This window comes from Pyxicephalus adspersus, chromosome 7 (genome assembly GCF_032062135.1).
Source record: "Pyxicephalus adspersus chromosome 7, UCB_Pads_2.0, whole genome shotgun sequence".
Taxonomy (NCBI): Eukaryota; Metazoa; Chordata; class Amphibia; order Anura; family Pyxicephalidae; genus Pyxicephalus; species Pyxicephalus adspersus.
In genome coordinates, this window is record NC_092864.1 from 71,008,399 (window position 1) to 71,023,232 (window position 14,834).

The window sequence follows — 14,834 nt, forward strand, 5'->3', positions numbered from 1 at the left end:
ACTAGAAGAATGGAAAAGAAAGCTCTTTGGAGAAGTTTCATGTTAATAGGAATTGTTTTTGGGCATTTAAAAAATGTGCAAATAGGGGGAGGAGGGGAAACGAAAGGTAACCAACAGACACAATAACACCTGCCATGAGTGATTCTGCAACTATCAACAACTTGCCAGCAGCATTGCCAAGGGACTGCTTATCTGTTTCTTCAGAGTTACTCTTTTGCTAGGTTGGTCACTGAGATGTTGCTCATTCAGCTCCCAAGTGAACATTTTTAGATGGTTATCATTCCATAAAATACTCATGTCATTGCAACCCTATTATATACACTAAAATACCCAAGTAAGCACACCTAAACACACGGCCCAACACACCTTAAAGCAATCACACAATAACACACACTATAAATCACTCACCCCATATCTTGACATCTTTGTCGCTTTTGTTTTACTTCTGCCTTCTCAGTCTCCTACAGCAGATTTTTCTTCTGCCACTTGCCTAGTACGCACTGCTGCTTTTTTACAGGACAAATGGCTTTAAAGTGCAGGCAAGGCTCCAATATATTGCTCCCAATGGCCAGCAACGACTCTCCTTTGCAATAAATTATGAATATCTGGACTTCAATTCTATGGCCTAGTACTGGCTTAAAGACCACATCCAGAGAATAGTGACTAAAGATTCATACTGTGAATGGTTTAAGGTTATTAGCAAATAATGATATAGAATAGGGGATTAAAAGTACCATTTCTGTGTTTGCAGATGACACCAAACTATGTAATAGAATTAAGTCCATACAGGATGTCTATAATCTACAAGCAGACCTGGATGTACTGTTTGATTGGGCAGCCAAGTAACAAATGACATTTAATATAGATAAATGTAAAGTTATGCACTTAGGCATTAACCTCCCTAGTGTTTTAATTCTGTGCAAATTTCCATGCAAAAAGAGTTCCTTTTTTTTTTTTTAATTCTTAGGCATAACCCACTGATATTTAATACATTTAATAAATAAACTTTAAATAAAAAAACACAAAAATCTGTAAAAAAAATATTTAAACATGTAATTTAAGTGTACAGTAGCATGTATATTTTTTATATATATAACATAATTATTTATATATTATATTTATTTTTCTTTTCATTGGACCCAATACAGCTATTTCGTATCGAATCCAATACAAAAATTTTTGAATTAACCACTGATCCGCTCGTCCACACCGACACATGCACCGACGTCACCAGGAAACCCCGCAGATCGTCTCTGCATTATGCTGCTGGAGATAGACGAGGAAGAACATGTCCCCAGGACCTGCGGGGACCAGCAGGATTCCGGGGGATACCAAGGGAACAAGGTAAGTGGGTTTTTTTTAGTGGGTTTAAAGCTAACCCGAGTGTGACTCGGGATTACCAATTTTGGTACACTAAATCCACCTCGAGACACACTCGGGATTAGCGCTAGGGGGGTTAACAACATGCATGCTTTAAACTGTCTAGGGGGAATACATTTGGGGAGTCAGAAATGGAAAAGGATCTGGGGGTTCTGGTAGATCATAGACTTAGTAATATCATGCAATTGCAATAGCTAAAGCTAAGTACTTTTTTAGTAAAGGAAAAGACTGCAAAGATTGAGACATAATCCTGCTCCTGCACAGTTCACATAAAGGACATTGTGGAATTGGAGAGAGTGCAGAGAAGGGCAACTAAACTAATAAAAGGAATGGAGGAGCTCCGCTATGAGGAGAGATTAGCTGATCAATATAGAGAACTCGCTTCACAATTATTCACCTACAGGTCATAAAAAAAGAACAATGGGGCACTCCAAATAAGGAACAGATTCTTCCCAGTAAGTCTGTGAAAATGTGGATTAGACTTCCTCGGGAGGTAGTTTTAACAAGTACTATAGATTGCTTGGTGGGTACTTTTAAGAAGTAGAAAATATAACTGGGTATTAAAGTTTTAAAGTAAAAACAACAGAGATTCAGGGACCATCAGATTGCCTTACAGGATCAGAAATGATTTTTTTCCCACTATTGGAGCAAATTGAACCAGGGTTTTTTGCTTTCATCTGGATCAATTATGTCTATAGGGTTTTTTATCTGGAATATGTTTTTTGCCCTAGTGATGGAACTTAATAGATTTATGTATTTTTTTCAACCTGACTACGTAACTATTTAATTACCATTTGCCGCCAGGCAGAAATAGTTATTCACTAGGCTGCCTAAAAATGAATTCTGCCTGGCTGGCATGCAATACAAGTGTCACAGTGCTGTTATTTGAATTCTCAAATTAAAATAATCACATGCATTTCACAAAGCCATAGTAGGAAATATGTTCTTGTGTGACACTAATCTTATTCAAAAGATGCAGAGTAGTCTAATAACTAGAGGAGGCAGGAAGATTTGTTATGTACAGCCATATAATGAAGAGCCTGTATTAATAGACTGACAGTGTCAAGAGTAGCCAATATATTAAGTAGCATAACTATACAGAAATGACCTCTAGATTCAGAAATGTGAAAATTATTTGCTACAGTGCAGAGGATTATCTTTAGAGTGAGAAGAACTAATTTTAGCTTGTGATGACTCAGAATGTTATAATTTAGTTCATTCCAAAATGACTTTTAAGGGCAGCTTACTAGAATTAGAAAACATTTTCATTGTATTCAATATATATGTTTTGTAACACAGGGACAAAGAGGGCACTTGTAATACTGGGAAAAGTCTTGGATGGACGTTATGTGGTACCGTGGTTTTTGAGGTTTTATTACTACCAATAGAGTTTGGTTGCAGGGAGCTCTAGCTTTACCTGCTGGTTGTTTACAATTTCTGTCGATGGGCTTGTTTTACTAGCAAGTAAGAGAAGGTGTGTGTCAGATTCCTAGTTCCTGGCCCCACGTTTTCCCGAGGCTCACAAGCCATTTAGCAACTTATCTGTTTACCGACCACCCGCACTTATGACCTGCTCCTCCGACGAGTACACTCTACAAAAATGTATATGTGTGCATCCACGCATTAAGCCCGGTCTGTAAGTGACCTTTTCTTATGCTTTTCGCTTAACAAACAATTTGTATATGACCAGGTCACAGGAAGGAAACCTGGTCGTTAAGCGAGGAGCATCTGTATAGCACACCTGGTGCTAAGTAGGGGCTTTGAATGTGTGTGCCAGTCTACCCGTGCCTGGGTCTATAAAAGGAGAAGCACCATTGAGGATGCCAGATTTAGTCAGGAGGCTATTATTTTGATTTTAAAGACTTTGTGTTGCTGACACCACCCTTGCTAGTGCAGATCAGATCATTTAGTTTGTTTGCCTTATTTTTGTTCAATAAACACCCGGAGTTGCCTTATTGCCAGCCTGTCATTTGGTGCTAATCCTCACAGTTTGTAACTTATTAAAATAAAAATTCTTACTGGATAACAAGTTAAAAAGTAAATATCAAGCATCACTTTTAGAGTCAATAAATGTACATATACCAGAGTTTTAGTATATATGCTTTCCAAAAAATCTGAGCAGTGTAGCTGGTATTAGTTACATAATCGTGTATTAGCATTTTAGTATCATCAACATTTTTTTTAAATTGTACTGACTGAACAATAAATTTTAATCTGAAATTGTAGTTAAATGCAAGATCTGTTTACACTGTCCCTTCTGTTCACAAATCTCTTACTGGGGTAAAACTTGTGGGTAAGTGTAAACTATAACTGTAAAGATAAGTGAACCCAGCTTGCATTGCTGTGAGATTGGTCTGTAAATCTGACAATAAACCCTAACGACTTGTCTGTGGACAGTTGGAGTTGCTGTGTATTTTATACCATTGATCTTCTACACTACGACCCATAATCAATGAGGTTCGGTAGAGAGTCGATTTATTCCTCTGGAGACTAAATTGCAAGACTCAACAGTACAACTTAAACTTTTTTCTATTGTACATTTTACACCTACTAATTGTGGTTTAATATGTGAAGGATGGAAGCAGGGAACTGGGTAATTTTTCTGCCAGGTTCAACTCAACTCATTTTAGAACAGGCTTGAACTAAAATGTTATCCATCTCACAAAGAAGATATATATTAGTATACATGTACTATACCATTGTGCTGGACCAAATCATGAAATTTTTAAAATACCTATTATTTAATTTTTAGCTTTAGCTTTACCATTTGTTCTAAATAAACAGCCTACATAATTAAACTACATGGTAAGCATTCTAAAGAAAACAATGGAAGTTAAAAAAATTAAACCAGAGGCACATTTGGTAAAAGCTAAATTGAAGCCATGTCTTTTGCGGAGATTATCATACTATTATACATAGTAAAAAAAGAAGAAAAATAGACTGAATCAAGTATTAATCACAGTTCAGCTTTTTATATTTACTTTCAGATTAGTCATGCAATTATTACAGTTTTTTCAAGCATTAACTAATCATTTATACAAATTTGTGTGAAGCACAAATACAACTATCACTGTTGTTTTTATTGCCCCTACTCAAAGAGTATCTGGGGTATTGAAGTATATGGACATATATTATTCCAGGTAATTTCAAGGTCCATGTACACACAAAAACTGCTGAAGAGGTTATGAGAACAAAGTAAAATTACACCTATAGAATCTCCCTCTTTTGAAAATAAAAATTTAGGCTGGTATCCCTCTAGCAAGCTAGACGTTTCCCTGCTATGATGATACCAGCCCATATGCTTTTTCTTATTCTGATTCAGGTGTCCCATAGTTGTCCTTTGGCTTGCCAACCCCGACGATCAATTTGTGGTAATACTAGAAAGGTCACCTCTTAATCAATGCAAATCCATCAAATTATCGGCATGATCAAAATTTACAATCAACCTAAAGAAAATTCCTTATTAGCCACATTTGGGTCAAAAGTTATTCACTGCCTTTTTACCCTGCTTTATTCTTCACTTTATCTCTGTCTGTAGGCAGCCATTTTAGGGGTTTTGGTTCCTCATGTAGGAGCCTTCAGCAAGAACAACAGTGAGCAACACAGTAGTGAGATCACCAAATCTCACTCTAAATCTCCTAACACTAGCAATGTTACCACTTCACCTATAGATCATCTGTTTAGCAACCTGCAGCTTCCTCAGCATCCCTTTAGCTGTGTTCCACTTTTCACAGCATCCTCTGCACAGCTGAAGTGGATTTTAGAGTTTGTGCTGTGGCCAATGAGAAATTATGTTCCTGTCCTGTTATTGGCTGCTAGCCCCAATTAAACCTCCCTAGTTCTAGCCTCTGGTTTTTGGAATCTCAGCTTGTAAGGGCTTTGCCCCCCAACAGGTGACACCAGATTACCTGGGGTGTGGAGGCTAAGTATTTTATCAAAAACTCTCACATATGCTTTCACCAATTTTCATTATTCCCATAACTTTTGTGCATGATCTCAAGTAAAATGTTGGGCAAAGAATAGAAATGATGTATGCATCCTCGCCAACACGAGTGTCCTGCACCAACCCACTGAAAGATCTTCTTTTCCTACTGGCTAAGTGTTCCTAGCATGCCAAAGAACCAGAAGGTCCATGCCATTTAAAATCATCCTTCACACCACTGCGTTCTGCAGTCAGTAGTATACAATAACATAGCCGTACTCCAAAGTAGGCTCAATATATCAATTCAATTATTCAAATTCTTGGAACATGTTGTCAACCTCCATGTGCAGTCAAAATCCCAGAATAGATGTTTGACAGTCTCCAAACTACCACAAATAGCTCTAGGACAGTTTTCTGTGTTATTTCTGTTGATTTTTAAAAATGGTATTAGTCATAGGTAAACTGACCTCTAGCTCTGGACCCTTGATTTCTGCCAACTGGCCCTGGACTATCTGTCTTCCATTGTGTTCCCTCTCCTGCTTTGTGGGCTCCTGGTCCTCTGTTATTCCTTGCCAGATGGCATTCTATGCACACTGAAGTCCTGAGGAAAACTTTGGGCTGGGACAGCGCTACTAGTATTCCCAGGCTGAGTATTCCGAGGCTGGCTGCGGATATACTGCTCACATACACTCAATCACCAATGAGAATTATAAACGGCTTTTGCTTTCATTATTTACCTCTTTCTAATCTAACAAATACAATAAACCACCCTCTAAGACCGCTCATTCATGTACAGTAATGGTAAACTTCCCAATGTTTTCTTTGGTTGTTTTCTCCATCCTGGTTACTAACTATTTCGCATGACCACATACTATTTATATAATTCACAATAACTTATTGGATTTCTAACCTAGATTGGACATATTCAAACTCCCAATCTGGGAGGCATCCACAATAACTCGTTGGTTTCCCAACCTAGATCGGACAAATGCTTATACTGTCAACGCCTGTGAGATAATAAACTATAAAGGCCATGTACATTAAAATGCAGAAAAAAAACCTCCACGCTAGAAGTGTAACTGTATTAACAAGCTGACCCTCTAGCCAGTCTAATATTTCTCACTACAGATGCATGACCAACTTACACTGACATTCCTACACTCTCACTGTATATAACCCTAATACACACCATTAGACTCATCCTTCAAACATATTCAATTTTACTCAAGGCTCTCTATACCCTGAGGAAGCCACTTTTTGGGCGAAATGCGTCGGTAAAAATTGTATTGTTTGAGTACATCACTATTATTTATGTTTAATCTTTAAACCTTTTGATAATGTAATATATGTGTTAAGAACATTTGTTATATGACAATCATAGGAACCACATGTCTAGAATAGCATTTTTAAAATATAATATGAAATAAGAAAGAAACCTTTCTGTAATTTTTGTTGAATACAAACACATGAATAAACATTTCAACACATAAAAACCCATTGTCAAAAAAAGTCTTTCCTTCTCTACATTCTTGCTATGGTCAAGGAGAGGTCACAGATTTTCCAAAGGTCGGTTTTCTTTTTATTCTTATCAGACAATTTATTAAAGTTCTCATTTATCATACTTTCAATAAATTCTACCCAAAGTATATTTACTGAACCCTGGACTTGCAAAGAATTGTTTGAAATTATCACTGGGTTGTCAAGGTTGCTTCTATTCAATATTTTTTGCAATATAGCAAAAACAAAAGGTCGATCATTTATGGAAGGATTCACTGGGTGCTAACTATCTCCTGGCATCGCAAATCCTCTAATCATCTTATCTCATTGAATATTCTTTAAAAGAGGTTCAACCACACACATGATAGTAATAGGGAAAGACATGCAACCTTGTCTAATTTAAGATTTTACAGGATTAAGGGATTGCTGATCCTTCCATTTTGGTCTTTAGAAGCATTTTAGGGATTCCAATCATCTGGAAGATTTGAAACAGATATGTGACACTCTATAAATGGCTTTTCTGGATCTTAATCATCAATGACAGATATATTTCTCCAGAATAAGTTATAATGTCCCTAAGGAGGATCACTTTATCCGATATCCTCCTCTCTGGGTCTGCCTAAAGGGAAACATTTTCCGAATAACTCTTAATATGTTCAGAAAAGAAAATCTGCATTATTTCAGTAACAACATCATTGGTATTCCAATAAAGGTCTTTAAGCTTACAAATCATCACTAATCTCATCATGAATTGATTTTCAGATTCCCTTCTCGCCTGACCTCTCCCTATCACCCAATGTTCTTGTTCTTTTTGTAACCTAATCCCACCAGACCATTTAATCGATAAAACTTTTGTGGCTCCTAAATTGGAGAAAAGGCTTTTAAAATCCTTTATGGAGGAGTGCGCATGCGCCACCCGTGATAATGGCAGATGCCTTATTTGCGCGTCCCCCCCTCCGTTCCCTAATCTGGCTCCATCGCAGCTCTGACATGGCATCCAGCATGATCCCTGGATGAGGATTCTTCTCCACACTTGCATCAACCTTGCAGGTATGGTTGGAAAAGCAGGGGGTAAGCAGCAAGACAGATTTTCTTTACAGGGAAGCAGACCTAAGATGGCGGAAGTGTGGGACAGCGTGGCACAATTCCAGCTGAAATCGGCTCCCAGCTCTTCCCACAGTACACCCCTTGAGAAGGGTAAAATCCTGTATGATTTCATTCTCCTTAAAGGGGGTAAAATTGCACTTGCACCACTAAGAGGTGTTCTTAATCCACGAATTTAGCTTAGATAACTTTGTGGTCTGACAGGGCTCAGGGTATTATATATACTCTTGAATTTTTATACTTTCAGAAACAAACATAAAGTTAATATGTGACTTAACAGTTCTAGACTCATAAAAAAAGGTGAATTTACCAATTCCTTATATTTTGTTATTGCAAACAATAGCCACAATTGCAATAATAGGCTATTCATCAGCCGTTGGTGCATATTTCAAGCCCATTCTTGAATGAATATAATATCCTTCTTGAGACTAGTCAAATAATCTAAAACTGCAGTTCTCCTCACTGGCGAGCCAACGCTATGCACACGTAAAGAGCTGATTGACAAAGCTTTATTAGCAGTGAAGAGTAGTATTTAGTATTAGATGCTTTAGTACTTAGTATTAGATGCTTTCGGTAGGGTAATTTAGTATTAGATCCTATGACTGCTCTCACTACCTGGTCTTAGACCTTCCTTTCTCAACCTAGGTGTGCTTTTGGCTTTCGCATCAGGAGAATCTGGTCCAGAAACCTTGAACTGTACTTAGAAATATTGCTCAAAAAGCGCTTATTTGTTTTTTCCTCACTTACACCAGTTAAGGGATTGACTTCCTCCCTATCCCAACAACCTCAATGCCCTCAGGTTCCACTACTTTAAATACATAATTTACAGCCTCTTCCATGGTAACCTGCATTACCTCATTCCCATCACCCTCCAGGATTTTGTGAGGATTTGCATAGTGAGAAGCCATGGCTGAATCAGCTGTATAGCTTGTATTATAACTCTATACCTAATTCACTTTAAGGAGACCAGCTATTACCTCTTCCAGATGGAGGACAGAATGAAACAGAGGGAATAGGGTCTACGTCTGAAGGCTGTACTGCAGGAGTTCTTTTATATCTTGACCCCCTTTTAACCCCCCTAGTGGTAATCCCGAGTGTGACTCGGGTTGGATTTTACCTGCAAATTCAGTAATACTGAGTCACACTTTGGGTAGCTTTAACTTAAATTTAAAAAAAAAAAACAACTTACGTTGCTCTGTTGTGCTCCCCCGGTGTCCTGCTGGTTCCTGCAGGTCCTGGGGACACGTCCGTCTTCTTTGATCTTCAGCCGCGCAATGCAGACATTCTCCGGCATTCAATACAAAATAGCTGTATTGATTCCAATACAAATTTTCAAATAATACAAATATAATATATATATTATATATGCTACTGTACACTTACATTACAATTTTTAAATAGATTTTTGTGTTTTTTTATTTAAAGTTTATTATTAGGTTTATTAAATTTATTAAATATTGGACATATTACGGTGAGTTTTGCCTAAGAATCATAGCCTACAATGTAAAATAAATTTCCATGCAGAAAAAGTAACGGTTTTTGCATGGAAATTTGGATGGAATTAGAACGCTAGGGGGGTTAAAGGCTATCCTTCCTGCAGCATTAGGAAAAGAGTATATTATCCATCCATCCCTTTTAGGGCAGTCCCTAGCCAATAGGCCTGTGTCATTACACGAATCACACATTTTACCACATTCTATAGCATCATGCTTCTCAAAGACACAATTCACACATTTAATTGCCTTCATACATTCTTGAATAGTATGTCCATATTTCATGCATTTTCTACAAATGTCTGGCTGTCCAGTGAAAAAGAGAGAAAATTGTTCACCTGCTACAGAAAATTTGGGAGTAGCTCCATTTCATTAAACAATCCCATTTCATCCCTCTTGAATCTTACTTTGCATTTAATTATACTACACCATATATCATGTGCTGTAGTGATACAGGTTCCATTGCCCACCTCTGAACAAAACTATTTCAGGAAAAGTCTAACCAAATCTTTATTTAGGGGTTATAAAAATGTACAATGACATCTCTTTTCCATTATCAAACATGGCTGCAAGTTGAACATCTTTAAGAATATCTAAGTGTGCTTTTCTTCTGAAATTGCCCACTGCCTTTACGCATACCTCCTTGGAATAAAATGAAACATCATATTGAGATGCAGCAGGGAAATAATAAATAGCAACATATCTCATCTGGGCATTAAGAGTTTACAGAAACACCAGGCCAATAACCTTCAAACCAACAATTTTAAATTCTAACCCAAACGTAAGTCGAAAAGAGGTAGTCCTCGCTGTGCCATTGCCATCAACCATTCTTCAAACTGTTCCCCAAAAACCAAGGGCTCCATTAGGTGAAGCCGCAGTTAGCCCTTCATCCAGATCGAAATATCACTGGGCAAGTGGGAGAAAAATAAAATGAGGCTTCAGCAACCATAGCCTGGAACTAGAGAGGTTTATATAGGGCTAGCAACCAATAGCAGGACATAAATGAATCCATGAACCCAACTGATTATTGCCTGCTATAAGATTCTACCATTGTATAAGAATAATGGAATAAGCAGAATAAAAAGAAAAACAATGCTTTTCTATTTAAATCTGCAGGGTAATGTATTAAAATAACACAAGTGTCATTTAATTTTTTGGACATGCCGTCTCACACTTGGCACATTAGTAGGTTCTTCAAGAAAGATATTTTTATTTTTTTAATGAAAGGTGTGTTTTCTTCAAACCTGTTGTTTTAAACGTGTTGCCTGCTGCTGTCTATGGCCTAAATTTGCATTTTTATTGAATCCTTTGTGTTAGCATTGGAATGTTCTGAACACAATCAATAGAATATATTTCAAAACAAATGTATAATGAGCATAAAGAGCCCAATAGACTTGCTGTAATGAAAAGGATTTAAAAAATACATAAAAAAATAAACATTTTATTTCCAAATGTGACATTTGTAGACAACTTTGTAGCACATCCTAAAAGAAGAACTGAAACATTTTCATCCTAATTTACTCTGGCGCATTTAATAATAAAATAAAAATAAAACATAAAGAGGGTATGCATAGTCTCTGACTTCTTTCTCAATACCCTGAATTGCTAAATTTATTAAACCAACAGTAAAAAAAAAAATTATATTTTTTCAGCTCAACATCATTAGTGTACAAACAGGTGCTTAGTGGCAATTTATCCTGAAGCAAGTGTCTTTATTAGTACACAAATCATTTAAATGTATTCTGTATTACTGTTTTATAGGGAAATTATAGACACTTTTTATGAGCTTGTAAAAAAGATCAGATTCATGTAAATATTTTTTATCAGTATGTGGCTGGCTTAATAAAACTCTCTACCACTGGAGAAGATAGACAATCATAACAGAACCTGGGTGATCCGGCAACCCTGGAATGGATCTGGTCCAGGATTGAAAATATTTGCTAACTTTTAAGACTTTAGAAAAATCATTCTGGGTTTGCTATATCACCCAGGTTCTCTCATCTTCTTTAGTCTTAAAGAACTTTAATTCTTCAGGCCCTAAATCTTAATATTCATAAAACAATGGTTGATTCTGAATAACATTTGTATTTGTACGTGCATTTAAGCAGGTGCCTTGTGTAGCCCTTTATAAGAGTGCTCAATAAAAAAAGCTTTGCTTTTAAAAATATCAGATATATAAACTAAAAGATTATAAAGGATCAAAGTCACGTTAACATTGAAATAACTATAAAGTCACAGGGCCTCCTTTAAACTCCTTTTATGTCCGTGTCCTGCTCCAGTGGGGTTCTGGACAATACTTGTTCCCAGGTGCCATCACTTGCACACATAGGGGGGACGTGTGCTGGGAAAAGTTTTTTTGGAAGTTTGCTATAGGTGAAGAGTCCAGAGTTAGTTGGCAGAATGTAGGTGTATGCTACCTGGATTGACATTTTGCCTGTGACCCCGACTTTGCTGTGTGTTTTGCCCTTGTATACCTCGTCTGGTGGAAGGATTACCGAATGATCTCTTTTGTATTTTGACTGTTTTGTATTCTTGTCTCTCTATTCCTGTCTCTAGTTTTGTGACTTGTCTCTGCTGGAATCTTGGTACTGCATTATCTGTGGGCTTGTTATAGATGGAGAGGGTGGCGTTAGATTGGGGGACGGGTGTCTGGTAAGTATTGTTGCTGCTCCAGGGCCTTAGGGGTGCTATATAAATTTATCATAATAATAAAATAATACATTTCGAGTGCGCCTAGATTTTAAGAAGTATTAATTGTACTTATAGAAATGTTAGTAGCACTTTTTAAAACATTTTATTACCATTATTAGGGCCACACCAGATTTTTTGTTATTTTTGGTTATTCCTTCTATAAATTTGATGAAATATTGTAAACTTTTCAAACTTCCACTCTGTTTGATGGGAATAGATTTCAATAAGGCATTTAATATTTGATATAACATTTCATAACGTTATCTGAGTACAGTACCGCTTACATTGTGTTTGAGTAAGAGCTTTATTGAGGGGATTACTATCCTTTTATATTTATTGACCAGTTAGAATTAGTGTAAACAATCCAAAAACAAATATATTATACATGAATATTGGAACACAACGGACATGCTTTCTGTCCCAATACTGTTTAAATTATATTAGAAGTAATAATAATTAACTGTACGAATGATGTCTTTATAACAAGTAAAAAATTTAAACCGTATGCTGAAGATTTACTTCTTAATAAGGCCAAGTCCCGCAAAAAGGCTTCTATTGGCCTCCAAAAGGCTACATTGGATTTGTGTTCTAAACTTCAAGAATGCTTACATTTTAAAATGAACCTTAAAAAAAGCCAGGATTTTCCCGACTTGTGTCCAAAGGTAATAGTAGAATTAAAAATAATTTTAGAAGTGAGAAAGAAATAAAGTAGTGAGAGGAGCCTCTGCCCTACTTAGGTGTTTCATCCCAACTGATATAAAAATATTGTATGATATAAAGTATGATGTCTTTCTAAATAAAACCAGTACTGCCTAGATGGACACATGTGGCCTTAGGGCACCTGGAGAAGATTGCAAATATTAAATTGATTTTTTCTTCCAAGCTGACTTTTGGTATCAATCAATACCTTTTGCATTACCCAGCAAGCTTTTTTGGGGGGAAACTGAGAAAAAGTTTGTATTATCTTTATCTAGTGCAATAAAAGTGATTAAAAATAATTTTTAATATCTACAGGCTGTATAGCAACAGGGATGTAGGAATAAAGGAGAACCCAAATTTAAGGATTAATATTGAGACTGATATCAATAGAGTAATAAAGCGGAGCACATATTTAGGGGAAAGCTTGGGGGAGAACTGTCAACTTTCTGTGGTTGCAAAGAATCACATATAAGAAGTATCAGGCATGCCGGTAGATTTGTACTATATAAAGATTTATTTCTTATATAGACTTTATAGATTTATAGACTTATTACTTTATTACTTTTACTTAGTTGGGATCCAGCCAATTCCACCCATCCCCTACTATCCCTAGAACCACTGTTTTTTCTATTCACTTTAAACCAAAACTTTTATCTATTTTTTTTTGTTATTATTAGTTTTATTTTGCATTAGTGGCATGAAGTGGTTGTCACAACAAATAACACAATTAAGAAATAGCAGTTTGTACAGCACAATTGTCCAAACTGTGTTACTGCAAACATTTTTTACACTATGCAACTGTACAAAGTTTGTTACTGAAAAAAAAAATGAATATGCAAAATATAATGTAAATGTTTGGGATTCAGCAGCAACCAAAATGTCTTTTTCCCAACCCCACCTAGATCAAAATCACCGTATACAACAGTACAAACTTTGTTACTGCTAGATCGAGCACATGGAAAGTGTAATGTATTTTTGAGTTGGTTCAGAATAGTAACTAATAGAAATAATGTAATAAACTTGCCTTTTCCCACTCTCTCTCCATGTTGAGCAATGTAACAACCAATTTTGGATTTGCCTGATAACCATCTTCTGTAAAGGACAAATCTTTGCCATCCCAAGTCACATTTACCAAAAATCTGCATAAAGAAAGAAATAGATAATATAATTATTGATCCATTAGGTGGTTAATGAGTAGATTAATGAAATCAGAAAAGAAGATGGAATGTATGCATTTCAACTTTTTGAACAATAGTTTGCTATTTTCATGATCGCTATCTCCGTTAAAGCAAACATGTCACAAAATGCAATTTAACAGACTAATAGAGCATAAAAGCAGAGACCTCAAGGTGCTTACAAGTGCTTTCAGCTGTGTCTAAATGGATTTTCTGTGAAGTTCAGGTGTTTGAGAGATTTACAAAACTGGACAGCATAGGCCACTAGTTTCTGATAAATGTAGGTCTGGAAATACTTATTGGAAAATGAAGTAAGAAGCAATTAATCTATCATCTTTAAATCAAACAAAAAATAATCATGATGGAGGTCATGGCCAAATTAGAATTGAGCGCTCCTCTAGGCCTTTTTTATATGCCATCTGTGACCACAGATTTTTGTGTGCATGTAAATGTTAAATTTATTCAGTGAGTGATGATTAATAATATATTATTTTTATTGATTCAAACATTTTTGTACACATATTTTGGAAGCCATTCAGTCGACATTAGAAATATATGTCCATCACTCTTTGACACATTATTAAGGGCAGCTCTCCATGACTCGGACTGGAAAGGAATATTGTCCTCAAAGAACACAGAACAGAAAATAATCAATACCAAGGTCGACACATATCATTTTACCCAGAGTGATGTGAAAATCCAAGTCTGTACAAGGGTGATTACAGGACAGACGTCATAACGGACACTAATTTGGTGTCAACAGTATCAGATCAGGATGATGCTTCCAAGACTTCACCAATGTCTATATTTATGGCTAACGGTCACTTAGACCCACATTTAATAATGCTTACAATACATTATTATTATTATTAT

The 14,834-nt window shown here is 36.2% G+C and overlaps 1 protein-coding gene across 1 annotated transcript in view; it reads right to left on the reverse strand.

Annotated features, from left to right (window-relative positions):
• Window positions 1-14,834, reverse strand: part of GRIN2A (glutamate ionotropic receptor NMDA type subunit 2A) — a 374,628-nt gene that overhangs the window by 94,161 nt on the left and 265,633 nt on the right. Inside the window, exon 5 of the mRNA XM_072418914.1 lies at window positions 13,811-13,925. Within this exon, the coding sequence (XP_072275015.1) occupies window positions 13,811-13,925 (115 nt within the window). The remainder of the gene's footprint in view (window positions 1-13,810; window positions 13,926-14,834) is intronic.